Raw genomic sequence first — 17,406 nt, 5'->3', positions numbered from 1 at the left:
AAAATGCAGCAAAACTTGTCAGCCAGCGGTGCTGTAGTGAAAACATTGTTCCCACACCAATACTTAGGTCCAATCTGATTTTAATGGGCCTCACTTTTTTAGCCCTCAGCTCATTTCCGCCTTTCTCTCAGAGCTGTCACTCACTGGGTCAGCAGAGGGAAAGCGAAAGAGGGAGCATGCTGTGCCAGCTGTCTAGAGTTACATCTGCCTTGTGCTTTTTGGGTCTAATGGCAATAAACTTTCAGAAAGCTCAAAATGCCATGAATTACACAAAAGAACACATATGCATGAGTGCCCTTTTCTCACACATACACATTCATGCTAACACTAATTCAAATGTATACACACGCATTCAAGCACATACGCATTTGGCCATTACCTCTGAGAGAGGACAGGGAGGAAAGCGTGCATGAGAGTGTGTTTGTGTGAGCTCACACGCAGGTCAAAATGATGTCCCATCTCATATCTGTCAGCACCAAGAGTTTATTTACTCTGTTATATTATCATTTGTTGACCTAGTCACATGATCTGAGAGTGAGAGGTGCAGAACCTTGGGCACCCCAGAGAGCCAGGCAGAGTGTGATGAGAGACAAGAGCCTGTTACCTAACACACCCAGTATCTCGCACACACAAAAAACTATTTGACCAGGTCCTTTCACTCTCAAATATTCATTTTCCCCTTACAATTAAATCTTCCCCCCCCATTCTTTTTCCTTTGAAGTTAGTCACCATCTGCTGTCCTTTTTAACGCCTTTTTTCTTCTCCTCTGCCTCTCATTGAAAGTGGTTATAAACCGAGGCTCTTTGCTTGCTTACTCAGTATTGCTGAGAAAAGCTTTCCTTTCGTTCCACAAGATGTATGATTTTGCTACAGCTAAAACTATTTGTCAGTCTGATAAGTTATTAATTAGATTAATGTCAAAATTGTGGTTAATCACCGTTTATTAAGCCAAAGTTCAAGCATAAAGTTTCTACTAATGGAAATTGGATAATTTGCTGCTTTTCATATATGAATCAACTCCTCAGTCACCATTACTCTGCCTTCTCCTGCGTCATCGCTCAATTATCAAATGAGCTTCACATCCTCAGGAACAGGAATTCTACCAATTTAACACTGCATCTGAGAATTACACTTGTGAGAACACAACACATGTCCTGCACTTTAAAACCTCTCCGTAACCTCCTACAGTCAAATCTGGAAAATACCTTATAAATACAACTCTTTAAAAGCAGTATCACATATATGCTTTCACTGCCATCATTACTCAGAACTGCTTATATCATGCATAGCCTGATCATTTATCCATATTCACTTGTCACTCTAAATCCTTCTTTTGTCGACTCAAAATTCAAAGTTGATGCAAACCGTAGACACACTGACATGCTGTTTATCTGGACTATAACATATAATGACATATACACAATGGACAAGACTGACTTAACTGCTTTTATCTACACACACACTGCAACACATACTGAACAGAAAAGGACAGCGATCACACAAGCAAAAACAAATGACCCAGCATACGTCATGCCTGATCTCCATTAACTGAATTAGTCATCCTTAACCTCATCTGTTGACACAGCCCTCAACCAAGTTTATCTTCTTCTCTGCTTGCCTCTTTCTTTAACGTGTTTTATGTTTTTTTATACATCTTGTCATACCTTCCATCCTTTGCTCATACTTCCCTTATTAATCCAGTCCCATTTGTTCTCTTTTTTGGTTTTGCCAAAATAAAAAGTTAAATCTAAACTCTGCAATGACTAAATTCATTGCAGAGCATGTTTACTGAATATAATTAAAAAGAATATGTAAAAGGCATAATTATCTAAACAAAGAAGAGGCTTTTTATAAAGCTATGATGTGGCATTGTGGTCTTATCTTGACAAAACTTTCCAAAGATCCTCCTTAAGAGACTCTTCTGACTAACTGAAGGCAATAAGAAACAGAAAAATGTGTTATATGAGTAAATGTTACCCTTACCTGATATGTGCCAATACCAAGGTGTTTTGGGTCAATCTTCACAAGCTCAGCCAGTGGATCTTGGACACGTCTGCCGATGGACACTGTCAGCATGCACACAAACAAACAGAGGAAACATATGTGAGATCCGCGGTCTCATGGGATCCTATGATTTGTGTCCGTCATAAACTTGCAGTTTGTCTCAGTTATTGAATATGCAAATCTCTGTTATTTATAATTACTGAATATGCAAATTGTCTCAAAATTACCTCACTGGCCTGAGGGCAGGGCAAACCTAATTGTCATTCCTCCACCCCCAATAATAATTAGGGTTAGCATTCAACTTCTCTTCGTCTCTGCACCTGTCATTTAGCTCTCAATACTGGAGCCATGAACCTTAAAATCCCTTTACTATCCAGACTTCTGCCTACTGGAAATGTAAAACACAAATAACACACACAGTCTGTATCAACCATAGTAGGGTAGTTTTAAGGCATCGGCTTGCCAGGGAAGATAAAACATGTCTTTTCTATGATTATATTAGTAAAGCCTAGAGGCAAAAAGACACATTTCAAACACCACAATACACACATACACGGCATCACCAACCAACTCTACCAAAGGTGAGAATAACGGAGACATCTAATGTTTTCTTCAAAGTAAGGAAACTGTAGTTTGGAAACTGTAAAGCCCAGTTGTCCATTCTGAGGCATTACTTGACAGTTTGTATTTTTATTTGGGATCAAAAGTTGAACAAAATGCTGAACACTTACAAAAACCCAACATGATCAATAAAAAAAAATAAATACTGGATATAGTTTGTCCCTCATATTCTACTGCTTGTCGCTGTTTTGGATGCACGGACGTTTGAATTTCAAAGGCTGCAGTGAATGCTGAATTCTTCGGGAGATGTGTCAGATTTATATCTCTGAGGTGAAAAAGACAAAGAGAAAGAGAAGGATGGGATGTAAAAGGGGGAGTATGTCTGGAATCAATGGCTCTTCTCTCTCCTCTGACTGCGGCAGGAGGCTGCTGCCTGAGATAATATTTAGACAGGGATGAAGTTTCAACCCTAGCCTTGCTCAAGACACCACCAGAACTCTCAAATGCTCTTTCCGTCTATCATGCGGCTCTGAATTTCTGCCCGATTCTCTCTATGAAAAGTTGATTTGTAAATAGAGTCCAATATAACTCTCCAGCATTCATTAAAAGTTTATGAGCCAAATACAGTACTAAACAAATGGGAATTAAAGGGGTATGATATGAGAGATGAAGGTCCAGTGCTCAGGAAAACTGGAAGAATGTGACTTCTGGTGAGACAGCAAATGTGTTGGTGAACTTTTTGTTTAATCTAAAACAAAACAAACCAACAAAAAACCTTTTTTAGGAGATTCAGCATGGCTCAGGTGTTACACCTGAAACCAGTTAGAGATAACCGTCTTTGATAGAATAGATAAAGAGCACATAAAAATATGAAAAACAGTACCCATGGATAGCTTGAATATTCCTGATCCCCACTAGGTGTCCCTGATCTGTCAATATAAGGTGCCTGCAACTCAAAATTTCTTACATACAATACTGCAATGCCACTCAAACGGACAGAGAGAAGAAGATATGCCTTCAAAAGACAAAAACAGACAGACATGGGTAAACACCACCTCCTTCTTCTTGACCCATCGAATGCTGTGGATTTTGTATGGCTTTAGTTAAAGGTATAAATATGGCTCTCAGTGCTGCTGACCACAGGAACCCAGTGAGGAACAATCCCAGCTTACTTGATTTATGGTTTTTATACAGGAAGTCTGTTGGAAACATTTCCTCTCCAAAATTCAATATTATCTATTTGTTTTTTGTTATTATTATTTTGCTCAATTAGAGAGAGTGGCAAAGGAGAGACATAAGAGAAGCCTATCACAGTGCCAGAAAATGATTGATGTGACATCATAATGTGACAGCATAATAGGTTGTTAGATATAAAATAAATATTACATCTGAGGCATTTATTTCTGTCTGTTTACACAGCAATTAGTGAGTGAGTGAGGAAAAACGAATCATGTCTCATGATAAAAGTACATGATGAAACTCTTTTTTTCGTGTCTCAATGCAATCTAAATGTGAAAACAAGATCCATAGTCTTAAAGTCTAAAATCATTAGAAATAACTAGGCATGCATTCTAAGGTGGAGGAGAAATACACAAGGACAGCTGAAATAATTAACCCATTAATCCCTCCATTGATTTAGGAACTGATGTGATAGTCAACTAAAGAAAAATGCAACAAGCTTTTAAGTTTTGTGGCTTTGGATAGATGTTTTAATCCCAAAAAATGTTCTACGAAACCGCTTATTTGATCAAATAATCATGAATTGTGGCCCTATCATATAATGTTTTCCCCTATACCAGCGACCTTATAAATAAACAGCATGACAAAAATAAATACTTTTAAAAATCACGCAGCTCATGGATAAAACGTCCAATGGTGAGGCTGTTTTACGTACCTGCACTCCTAAGGTTGGGGTCCAAGTCTGGCATCTCTTTGACTGCCTCTGGGCTCACACTGTAGATGGATGCTCCTGCTTCATTGGTTATACTGGGAAACAAAGAAAAAGAGACCAAGGACAAAGATGAAGATGACTTGATGGCTGCGAGATGTTTAGAAGAAGGAAATAAAACACAAGTTGGCCGTTGCAGGAGGAGCTGATGAAAAACAGGCTGCACAGGTGGCAAAAGAGATTCTCACAGTCATTCTTGCCCAGGCACCGTCACTGAAGTTACAGCTACTCATGTCACGTTGGGTTTGGTCATGTCATGATCATGTTTGTTCCCATGTTTTTCATAGTCACTGTCAGGTTTCGTTTCGTCATAGTCAGTTTTTTTGTTTTGCCATAGTTTAGGTTTATTTGTATTCCGGCTCAGCCGCGACTTTTTGTTGTTCTGCGTTTAAATAAATCAAGTTTTACTTTTGAAACATCTGCATCCGGGTCCTAACTTTCACCACGCCACGCACGCCGCACCACCCTACATGAAACATGACAAGTAAACTCAAAGTTATCATCACAATTAGAATCTTTCAGTGCCTTCAGACACTTGACAACAGGTGTAAAACACCACGTGTGCCCAAAAAAATAAACCAAAACTCAATACTACATTTGTTCCGAACAGGTAATTTGGTGAGTCATAGAGCTGATAGAGATCATTACCCACACAGCATGGTTCAAACCTTTGGTAAATATAGATCCTTAGTCAAATCTCAAGATTTATAGTTTAGAGAACAGCCATCTTTTCAAACTTAAATGACAAACACTTAAATAAACAGCAATATGATTTACTTGTTTGTGTGATTGTTTACATGGCATCTGTCTGCAGACCTCTGTCTTGCAATTTATGAGATACTACTGCCATCTAGAGGTCACTGGTGTGTACTGCTATTTGGCAGTGTGTGCATGAATTTTCTTCACTAAAAACCATTGAATGTAACTGCATCACAGCATTGTTGTTGTTAGTGTCATAATTCTGGTTGGAACTCCTCGTGTTTACTCTGTTTCTAAGAACAGTAATCATTCAATTTTGCATTGCTTACTTTCAGATGCACATGAAGCGTTTGTCTATTTTATCTACGATATCAGAATAATGTTTAAATTTCTGCTAGTATTTTGCATAACACAACTGAACCTGTCATATTGTTTAGTCCTCCTGTTCTCATGGGTGGATGAAGAAACAGGGAGGATGGAGGAATAAAGGGGGAGTTCCCTGAGGGCTAACCAATATGACAAGGGGGTCAACAACACCTCTGCCATGTCTAAAAGCAAGGCCTTCTGCGTTGGGTAGACAGACACACACATGTATATTCTATCCCAGAGGCCTGAAGCATGCCACAACAACCTTGCCAATTATAAGTATCATGTTAATGAGGAGTGGCAGAGGCCTTCTGATGAGACTCACATTTAAATTAACTTGCCTCCCCTCCCTCTTCGCCTTTCTCCTTCCCATCTTCTCTGTTTATCTATTCCTCCGCCCCCACTGTTCTTTTTGTCAGCTCCCTATCCATCGTGCAGACATCTGACATATCGCCACAGTGACACTGCTAACGAGCACTGGCACATGACCTTGATGGAGGTCAAAGCAAAGCTGGTCAATAACCTGACACACCGTTTCTTACACAATGCACACAAACATGTAGGCACAAAAAGAGAGGAACACACACACAGAGGCAAATGGCAGAAGGCATATCAATCTCATATCAGAAAATGTCCCGACGTTCCCAATGCAAATACATATGTAAGTTAGGCTTTAAAAAAAAATAAAAAAATCTATATAAACCAGGGAATTTCAAAAAGAAAGAAACAAGAAGAGATAGGACAGATGGGAGTAGATAGATAAATAATTAGAGGAATCACAAAGGAGAAGAGGGAGACTAAATGAAGGTTGACCACCAGTCCCTATAACGTCTAACTTAATCAAGCCTGCTGCTGGGGAATCTCAGTAACAGCACTGTCATGGATACAGCTCTGAGCCCTCATCGCCACAGCGTCCATGACTGTCGACGCAGTGAGGGCATCGCCTTGGCAGACAGCAGAAGGTCGTCTGTGGTTGGATGGCCGATGCGTGGACAGATATGCAAACACACACACACACACATTATGAGATACAAAGTCAGTGCCTCAGTGTAAAGCAATGACTTCTGGCCCTGTAGGGTTATCATTTATTTGCACTTTTGTTTGCTCTCTTAATTGTATGTACACACACAAAGAGAGGCCTGCCTTCAGGTCTGTCCCTTCCCAGGGCAAAGTCATCAACTGACTCTCCAACCCGTTCGTCTACTGGTTGTGTTTAAGACACACCCTTGGGCTTCGCTCTCACTCTCACACACACAGTGACTGGCCCCTGCTGCCCCTTAAGAAACCTAACATTGAAGGAGATGGATACACACTTTGATACCTCATTACAGCCTCCAGGCTCACACAGCTTCAGTCTACATTAAACTAAAATCACCAGATCAGCTGGAAAAAAATAATGGCAATTATATTACTAACTAACACAAAAAGTTGGAAAGGTGGAAAGTGGGGGAAACAGGGAGACAGAGTGAGGATACAAAGACATAAAAGCATTGTCAATAACTATGACAATAAGAGTGGAGTACAACTGAGAGCTTAATTGACTAATGTCAACCAGCAATTGCTCATTTTTTACATGTGACTTTATCGAAATTCTAAAAGACTGTTTAACATATTTCTATAGAGTTTTAAAGAGCTCTGTAACCAAGCTTCCCAGGTCTGAAAACATCTAATTCAGTGAGCCGTTCAGATTTTGAGGGTAATCATGTCACAGGCCAAGCTCAGTGGAATTATACAGCCTCTCCATTTTAATCACAACCACAGCTTCATGGAAGTGGGAGAGAAGATTCTTTTGTCCCGTCTTTTTTGCTTTGCTATATACAAAGTTCACTTAAGAAAGAAACAAGCTCTACTGGTATTTTTTCCAATGTTTCATTAAATAAAGAATGGGATAGAAAATGCAGAACTCAGGGTTGATGAACCTTACCCAAGTCCCTGACTACAAAAGCAGACTTCTTGTAGCCATTTTAGTTTCTTTTTCAACTCAAACATGTAAAAGACATTTCATTAGGACTTTGGAAATTGTGTAAACTTGGGAAAAGGAACAGAATGCTTCAAACTTGTCATATGGATCTGAAGAAGCTTCATTAAAAATGACAGACTCAGCACCTGTTAAAAGTTTATGAATTGGTAAAAATGCGAAACTTGTCAAAGGTCCATAAAGTTTCTTTATTTAACCATTATTTGTACAGTTTACTTTTTAGTTTACTGTACATCTGTGTTCATTCTCAGAGTTGAGAGTAGAATGGATGGGAGCTGCCTGTCACTATACAAAGCAGAGAAGGGACCATATAGCTGAAGAAGAAAACAATGAAGCTACAAGAAGAGAATCAATCTGAAGGCCTTTTCATACATGCCTTTGTTCCACATTGGTGTCGTATACGTGTGTGTGTGTGTGTGTGTGTGTGTGTGTGTGTGTGTGTGTGTGTGTGTGTGTGTGTGTGTGTGTGTGTGTGTGTGTGTGTGTGTGTGTGTGTGTGTGTGTGTGTGTGTGTGTGTGTGTGTGTGTGTGTGTGTGTGTGTGTGTGTGTGTGTGTGTGTGTGTGTGTGTGTGTGTGTGTGTGTGTGTGTGTGTGTGTGTGTGTGTGTGTGTGTGTGTGTGTGTGTGTGTGTGTGTGTGTGTGTGGAGGGGAGCTTGTTGTTATACCTCGGAGTAAGCAAGAGAAGTGCTAACTGAAACCTAATAGTGTGTGAAGGCAAGCAGGCATCATAGGACTCATCACACTAACCAAATATGCTGTCATAGCTCAGCTAATTTCAAAATTCTGACTCAATGTGTGTAAGCACACACCAATGTCAAACTGATCCACCTCTGTCCTGGTATGACTTGTTTGTTCTTCAACCGATATATGTGAAAAGGGCTTGACACAAAGGTAGTTGGTTTGTCAAACTCAACATTTGGGTGTATACCACCTCACCTCTTGGACAATGGATCCCTTCTGTTTTGGTTCCAGTTTGGAACAGAGCCATTGGAACATGAACACTGACAGACAGATGCAACAAAGTAAACACACCGTTGAAATCAGAAGTGTACATACACTGTATAAAAAGACGCATAACCTTTTTTTCCTCTCTGTCTGACATTAAACCGGACTAAACTTTTCTTGTTTGAGGTCAGTTAGGATTACCAAAATTATTTGTATCTTATTTCTTTCTGCTAAATAATGACAGAGATCATTTTTAAGAGAATTTTTACTTTCTTCAAGGTCACAAGTTTACATACATTTCCCAAGTATTTGGAAGCATTTCCTTCAAACTACATGATTTGGGTATCCTTCCACAAGCTTCTCACAATAGTTTGCAGGAATTTTGTCCCATTTCTTCTAACAGAACTGGTGTAACTGAGTCAGGTTTGTAGTCTGTCTTGCTCGCACACGCCTTTTCAGTTCAGATAAAACATTTTCTACAGGACTGAGATCAGGGATTTGTGATTTGTGAACACCGACTCTGTGGTCCTTCAGCCCCTCCTTAACTAATTTGGCAGTATGCTTAGGATCACCGTGCGTTTGGAAGACACATTTGTACAGTGGCCATTATGGCCAAACAGTTCAATTTTAGTTTCATCAGATCACAGGTCATCTCTCCAAAAATTAAGGTATTTGTCACTGTATGCATTGCAAACTGTAATGGCTTCTTCCTTGCCAAGTGGCCTTTCAGCCCGTGTCGGTGCAGGACTTGTTTCACTGTGGATAATGAAACTCTGTTACCAGCTTTAGCCAGCATTTTCTCAAGGTCTTTTGCTTTTGTTCTGGGGCTGCCCAAAACATGTTCATCTATGGGACACAGAACCCATCTCCTTCCTGACGAGTATGATGGCTGGATGTTCCCATTGTGTTTATACTTACATATAATTGTTTGAACAGATGAACGTGGCATCTTGAGTTGTACCCAAGCGTGAACCAGAGTTGTGGAGGTCGACAATTAGATTTTCCCATGATGTCACACTCGGAAGCAATGTGTTTGAGGTGTGCCTCAAACATTTTTCAACTAACCTATCAAAAGCTTCAAAGGCCATGACATCATCATATGGGCTTTCCCAAATTGTTTAAAGGAATAGTAAAGTTAGTGTATGCGAAAATTGTGACTTTAAATAGTCATAAAAATTTCTTTTTTTAGGAGGCATTTTTAGGATGATGCATTCTGCTTGCTAATTACCAGATAAATAACAGAAAGACTCTGCAACAAGAGCTGAAGCTGCAGTGAAAGTGACTGAAAACATCACCATGGAAGTGACAGCACCATCTGTTGGAGTTTAGAATAAAAAAAAGTGAGATTGTATCTGTTCAAAAACCTAATGCTTGTTTATTTCATAGCACCATGATCTCTCCCACAATTCTGTTTTTGTTCTAGATGCTTTGACTGTCCTAGTTTCACTGCCTAAATGTAAGCTATAATGACCCAAAATATCAACTATATTAAGGAATTAAGGAAAAAGGAAAAAAATTAATAAATAATTTTTTTTTTTTTTTTTTTTTTAAAGAAAGCCAAGTTTCTCTGTCCTGGCTGCTCAAAGCGCTTGGGTCCATTGTTCAGTCAGCTGCAAAGCTTGACCTCAGGGAGAAAAATTGAGGGCTGTGACATATCTCTCACTCACTCTCTCTTTCGCTCACACACACACAAACACACACGTCTGGTCTAAAGACGATGACATTTTTCACAGAGAAAAGCGTCCAAATGGCAGGTGTCAGGGGCCGTCAGTCTCTGTTGAGGCGCTAGGAGGCAGGCAGGCTCACACACACACACATTCAATCCAACTGCCAGCGAGAGGCACATCTGAAAAGAGCAAAGCCTCACAGACACTCATGTCAATCTGGTAGCTTGAAAGGCCTGCACTTGTGCCACACACAAAATCATACACTGCGACATACAAATACACACCCTAAAATGACAAATACACACACTGCGTGCCACACAGACTCATCACACATGTTTGTCACATGCAAGTCAGGGAACACTGTAACCCTGAGGAAATTTTTGGGTGAAGGAAGGGGAAGACGAAGGGACCCAGGAGAGAAATGCAGGTGATAGGTCTAAGACTGGCAGATATTCACTGTCCGTCACGTGCAAATGCCAAGTACCAAACCAAACACCCTATACTTAACCATGCCAAGCTACAAACATTGTTAAGCGGTTGTACATCTTTATCTGTGTAAAGCTATAATATAGTTTTCCATTTGTTATTATTATTTTTTATTTAACAAGATGATTGTACGAGTAAGAATCAGCAATATATAAAAAGTTTCTTGCTCTGCATCAAACAAGACAAAAAGTAAAAGCAATCAAGGAAGTACAGGAGGAAGGTACAAGTGTCATAACTGCTTCATTTCTTTCAGTGAACATTCCCATTTTAATAGATAAACACTAGGGAGGAGTATACTAGAAATACAAAAGTAGTGACAAGTCCCATAACCCGTTTTGCTACCTATTTCAAGCAGTTCACAAGCTAGTCATGTTATATGAATCAAATTATTTTAAACTGAATCTTTTTCCTTTTCTTTTTCCTTTTATTTATTATTTTCCCGTCAAAAGCAGGTCTGCAGTTCCTCGTCCCCAGATCTAAATTTCGAGTGTCAAGTTCTAATGTGTGTTGGATGGGCCGTAGCCATGAAGCCATCTCCGCTGGAAACTAATCTTGGAAAATGTTCAAGTTCCCATCCAGCTGTTATTTTTCACATAACATTTTTATCTTGAGTTGTTCTTCTGAGATGAAGACCCTCTAGATCTGACTGAAAGCTCTGTGACCAGTCTTCTCTCTGCAAGCCTAACCTCACACCCAGCAGCACCTCTCTCTGTCTCTCACCTCTCTCTCTCTGCTAAACATTTTGTAATGTGAAAAATGTTCAGAAAGAATAAATCAATATATCCATCTAGGTATTATTTTCTGTTTGCCATCTTTTAGTACTTGTATTTTAGTTCCAAAACCTGACATATCTAGCAGATTTTGGTTTTGAGTCTTGCCCAAAACCTTTTGACACCCTAACTGGGCATCTGTGTTAAATGAATTCTGGGTACTGAAAATTGTACATTTCTACTTTTGTATGGATTTTTTTTTTCTAATATCAATCATTTATTTACAATATGGTTAAACACAAAGCACTCATTCTGAATTAAGTCAACATCATAACCTTTTAATTTACCCATGGGTTAATTTTCCTTTTGATATGAAGATGCACCCCACAGCCAGGTTTAGGTCTTTCCATGCCTCTAAATCAATCTGTCCCTCCCTCAGTCCAACCTTCAAATCTTGAGACAGGGCTGAGTGCCTGGATCTCACTCAGTCATAACTGGTCCTGCCACTGTATGTTCATCACTGTCTCAGCTTGGCCCTGGGAGAAAGCCCGGACACAGGGCATGACAGGGGATACACATACCCGCACCCATATATAGTCATAAATACAGTCTCCGCCACTGTCCTCCAGGTCCATCAGCTAGCCAGTAATAATGATCTCATCCCAACAGGAGTGAGCTACAGGGCAAGACAGTCAAGGACTTATTGTAAAAATGTCTGCATGTCAGTAAAGGCAGACACTGTTGGCTATTTGAGTAACCTTTCTGTCCCAGCTGCTTAGATTGCTCTTGAACACCTCATAAGAATGAACCCATCAAGAAAAGAAAAGAAAAAAATGAACAATGGCTGGTACTAGAGAGAGTGAAAACGTACTAAATTTGCCACATAAATACAGCCTCAGAAAAAGACAGTTTTATGTTGCAAACAAGTTTACAACAAGTGACAAAAATCTAAAGGAAATCATAGAAAAGATTTCAGATATTTCAATTCAAGAAATTTAATAAAGGCTGGTAGTTTGATTGGTAACTTTGTGACCCTCAAGGATCCGATTGTGTGTTTGTAAAGAAAAAGAATAAGAGGGTCGGTCATCTGATTGCCTTCAGGAGTGGGAGTCACAAAAATGGATGTCATTTCTGTTTGCCTCAAGCTCTGGTCATAGTAAGTGTGTATCATCACCAGTGCCGAAAGATCTCCCTAACCTTACCCCACATATTCTTGCCCTCTGATATCACTTCCATCAGCATGTTACAGCCAGCCACTGTCAACTTGTCGTCCATCACACGCAGCCTGTAACACGCAAGTCACTCACAACACTATGAAAGTAAATTATGTTGTTTTTAATTTATTTTTCAATTGAATCTTTTCCCACTGAGTGGTTACCCTCAGTGCTCTGGTACAGTGTATTCAAAACTTGTCCCAGGGGACAAGCCTGTAACCATGACAACATGTACCTGCAATTACATTGCATCTTATAAGATGCGTTGGACATCAATTTAGAACGTATGACTTTCTGAGATAATTAGTTTATTTTGTTTGTACCATGAACATCTGCCGTGCACATTCATGCTTGGTAAACATGTTTCTGTAAGGCAAAGGTAAGCTGTGCCCCTCTTGTATCCCAAAGCACAGCACTCAGAGTATCTGCATTATCTGGCCAAAAGTGGGCGAGTGTGTACCAGCGCCATCAGCGTCTACACTGTCACTTTAGGGACTTTGGGGCTTGATCGGGCTCCCTTTGGGCTAGAGGAAAACTACAATTACCCTGGATCCGACAAGGCCAACTGTTGTATGAGATAGCTTCATGATTAAAAGAGTGTGACATGTTATGCTTAAGAACAAGGCAGATAAGCAGCTTTTTTTGTCTTTGACACATTTCTAAAAGTAATGATAAAAATATACACTGTGCTCAGTGGATCTGTTCACATTTTTCTTAATCACTTATGTTGTAACTAAAATACAAACATGGATAGAAGCTGCCCACAGCAGACGATATTACGTTTACACTGGAAAAAGACTTGTTAACCTCAGATTAATGTTAACCAACCGACTCTAAGAATGTTAGCTGTGAAATGGCAATAATAAAGTTGAATTAAAGACAGTCTGTGATCTGCCTGAGATTGACATATCTTCTAAAAGGTACAACAGTTCCATCTTGTGCATCAACAGATCAGGACTCATTATTTGTGTTTGTATTCCCCATCAATAATATCCCCACAAAAAAATCCAGAGCTACCACCTAACAAGGGTGACAAAGACTACTGTGTGTTACCAAGAAAATATTCCACTGTGCACATACAGACAGGCACATATTCCCAGGCATCTGTCTGACCAATGCTGAATTTTGTGAGCTATGACAAAGTCTGCATGCTCCATCAGGACTAAAGCACAATGACAGCCAAGGTCACACTGCACTAGCCTGTCAAGGAACCAAAAAGTAAGAATCACACTCACCAATAGGCTGTAACTTAGTCTTGAGGATGTGTTGATGACATTACCTTAGCAATTATAACTAATGCATATTTACTGAACATATGTACTCAACACACAAAGAAATACATACATATAGTTTTGATCAACCAACAATATACTGATGATTTTTTCCTCCGAGTTCACCTGCAGAATCAAAATGCTATTTATGCATTACTGCTATTATTCAAAACCATAGATTACCAATGACACAGAATAGGATCTGTCAGGTTAGTGCAGCATCTGGCACTGAATTTTTCTTCACCTCAGACCGTTCAAGCAGAATCAACGTGCTGGGCTGGAAATGCAACACTGAGTCTACAAGAAGTGACAGAGTAGACTCTTCTTCTTGAGGTAGCTAAGGCCCTTCAATGTTTGCAGCAGGTTGTTGAATATCTTCTAAAAGTCTGTGGTGGAGAGTGCAATCTGCTTCGAGGCCATATGTTGGGGCAACAGCATCAGAGTCAGTGACTCAAAGAAACTGAATAAAACTGATAAAGAAGGCAGGACACTGCTCTGGAGCCCTGGTAACCGACTGTGCAAAGGAGAAGGCTGCATAACAGTTCACACCCTCTACACCACACAGCGATGACACAACGGAGGGTGAAAAGGCTTCTTTAACTCTGCTGCAACAAAGAACACTTATCCCCATGTGTGGTTAAAAAGCATGGTGATACTTCAACACTCTTGCTAACTAAGCATATTCAATTTGCATGGCATCATCTAGATTTTAACGTTTGTTACATTTTATACTCAAATTAAACTCTAATATTTATACTCTAAACTGTGTGTCTTTTTAAGCTGTGGTCTTCACACACTTGAGTGTTAAGAGCCACGTGTCTTCTGGCCTGAGTTGTACTAATCACATCCAGACACACTCATATACAAACATGCAGAACTTCTTCAAAATAATCCCACAAGAGTATGTACATGCATATCACCTCCCCACCGCCACACACACAGACTACAAGTAAGGATGCCCTGCAGGCTGCTATTTCTGGCTGTCATTCCAGCTGAGCACTGAGGCAAAAGGACAGAGAGAGATGACAGACGGGTGGAGGAGAAAGGATGGCGAAGGGTGGGGGTGGATACACAATGAAGGCTCATAGGGAGACAGGAAGCAGACGGCGTAAATGAGGCTGAGGACTTTAATGAACTACTACACAGTCAAGGCTGACAGAGGAGGAGGAATGAGGAGCAGAAGGGAGGCTTAATTAACTAAACAAGCCCATGTGTTTGCATATCCACACACACAGAGATACAGGCACATAAACCTCACAGTGTTGCCTAAAATAAAAATAAAAGGCATGTTTTATAGTGTTAATGTCTCTTTTACTCACCTGAAAGAGTACATCTGCACAAAATAAACCCTTCTCAAGTGTGGACAGATAACACAATTAATAGGAAATATAATCTCTTTAGCTCTAACTCTCTGTTTCACACACATACAATACTGAGGAGATCTGAGGCCACATAAAGCTTTCCAAGAAAGCTTTTAGCAGCAGCAGAAGAGCAACATAGAGGAGGAAAGGAAAACAAAGGAGAGTGGATGGTAACGTAGAGATGAAAAGGTCTATTACGTTGTGAAAACACTGAAACAGACAACGCCGTTTCAGTTCAGTTTAAGCAGCTCTGTTTGGTGGTGGCGTGTCATCACCACCTCACAGTGGCTGCCAGAAAGACTTTAAACACCTGTTGATGAGTAACTACTAAGATCTAGTTGAGTAATAACGACAAATGCTCATACTCATTGAAACACAAAAAAAGGAAAAAGTGCACAAGAATGTGGGTCATTTAATCATACTGTGGAGATTCACAGCAAGCACCAAGACCCCATGCTGTGTCGAACGTCGCTTTGCTCGTCTCCGTCACTGAAATCATTCTTGTCATGATAATGAGGTTTCCGTAATGGTAAGTCAGGGTCAGCAGTGGGTCAGTTAGCAGGGGAGATATACCCTCATTGTTATTAACATCTTTCAGTCTTTGAGATCATTTATCCTTCCCTGCCCTCAAACCATCACTGCCCCTATAAAAGGACACATTAAATGTCAACATAACAAAACTGGCAGCGGAGCAGACGTGTGCCAGTCCGACAGTTTAAATGACAGAAACGATGTTGTTTCATCCTCCTCATATTTACTTCATAACAACATGCAGGAGCACAGCAAAAGGGAGCATTTGTGTCTTAATTAAGCTGCAATTATGGATGTTAATGATTAAACCTCCAAAATGAATAATTGTTAAACACTGACTGATAACAATACAATAAAGAACAAGCTAGGTCTACGTATTTTTGGTCATAGGATTTTTTTTTTTTCAGGAATGGGAAAACAAAAAATTAGTGGTTATTTGATTTTGGTTTCAAAACCACTAATCAAATGAAAATACAAGGCTTTTTTCTTTTTCATGTTTAGAAGAGGATAAATGAAACTCTGATCTGATTTTGATTTTCTCTTTGAACAGCTCAAAGTGAAATCACTTCATAAGAAACAAATAAAGAGAGACCACAGAGCCCGAGAGACAACCATCAGATAAAAATATGTTTTGCAACAATGAGCAAACAATGTAGAATTCCTTTACACTTCAAAGTTATTCTGTGCACAAGAAAAAAAAAAAAAAAAAAAAAAGATTCGGCACAGCAAAGCTGTCACTCTCACTCCATTATGCTCACTGAATAAAGCTCTTAAAAAGACACAAATTTCACCTTTTTGGATGTCTCACTGCCATCCACACTTCCTCACACACACCGCTGTGTTCCTATGGTTAATACCAATGTTTCACACTGTGATTAATGTGTAAATGAGGAAAGGGAGCTGTTCCAGTGGGTCAGGTGTCAACCCACTCGACCCGGTCAGAGTTCTTCGACTGACAGTGAAAAGCATGGCCATCAACAGTTTATCAGCCCTCCATGAAACTTGGCCTCCTTAAAATAAGTCCAGAGAACATGTCTGAATTTTTGGAGTCTCTCATTTGTGGATAGCATGGTGAACTGCACTACAGACAGTAAACTCTGGAAGTATTCCTAAACCATGCAGTGATCTCCACAGCAAAATCATCCCTGTTTTTAATGAGTACTGCCTGAAATCCTGAACATCTGGGGCAACCAGTGTGGATTTCTGCCCATGTTCCTTGTGCACAGAGGTGTCTGCTGATTCTTTGAATCTTTTGATCAATTCATGTTCTGCAGATTATTAAATGTGAAATCTATTTGCAATTTCACACTGAGGAACATGATTCTGAGATTGCGCCACAACTTGAGAATATTTTTTCAGCAGATTGCTGAGCCTCTGCCTCTCTAAGGTGCTCTTATGTTGATATTATAGGGGTCGATATAACATTCAATCCCCTAAACTGTGGAATAACCTACCTCTCCATATTAGATCTGCTTCCACCGCTCTCCAGTTCAAATCCCCACTAAAAACGCATCTCTTCCTCTCCATCTTCCCCTTAAAGTTTTTCATCTTAATTTCATTTTTATTATTTCTATGTATCGACTGTATTTTTCAGTTATTGGTTTATTTTTGGTTTATTTTTTATGTGAAGCATTTTGGACAACTGCAGTTGTTTTTAAATGTGC

At 39.8% G+C, this 17,406-nt stretch overlaps 1 protein-coding gene across 1 annotated transcript in view; it reads right to left on the bottom strand.

The window, feature by feature from the left end:
- Positions 1–17,406, bottom strand: part of srbd1 (S1 RNA binding domain 1) — a 51,688-nt gene that overhangs the window by 17,667 nt on the left and 16,615 nt on the right. Inside the window, exons 15-16 of the mRNA XM_072390689.1 lie at positions 4,460–4,551; positions 1,984–2,066 (exon numbers count right to left, since the gene is read on the bottom strand). Of these exons, the coding sequence (XP_072246790.1) occupies positions 1,984–2,066; positions 4,460–4,551 (175 nt within the window). The remainder of the gene's footprint in view (positions 1–1,983; positions 2,067–4,459; positions 4,552–17,406) is intronic.

This window comes from Leuresthes tenuis, unplaced genomic scaffold (genome assembly GCF_036924035.1).
Source record: "Leuresthes tenuis unplaced genomic scaffold, fLeuTen1.0.hap1 SCAF_8, whole genome shotgun sequence".
Taxonomy (NCBI): domain Eukaryota; kingdom Metazoa; phylum Chordata; class Actinopteri; order Atheriniformes; family Atherinopsidae; genus Leuresthes; species Leuresthes tenuis.
Note: the sequence above shows the minus strand (reverse complement) of the source record. Positions and strands in the feature narration are given on the sequence as shown.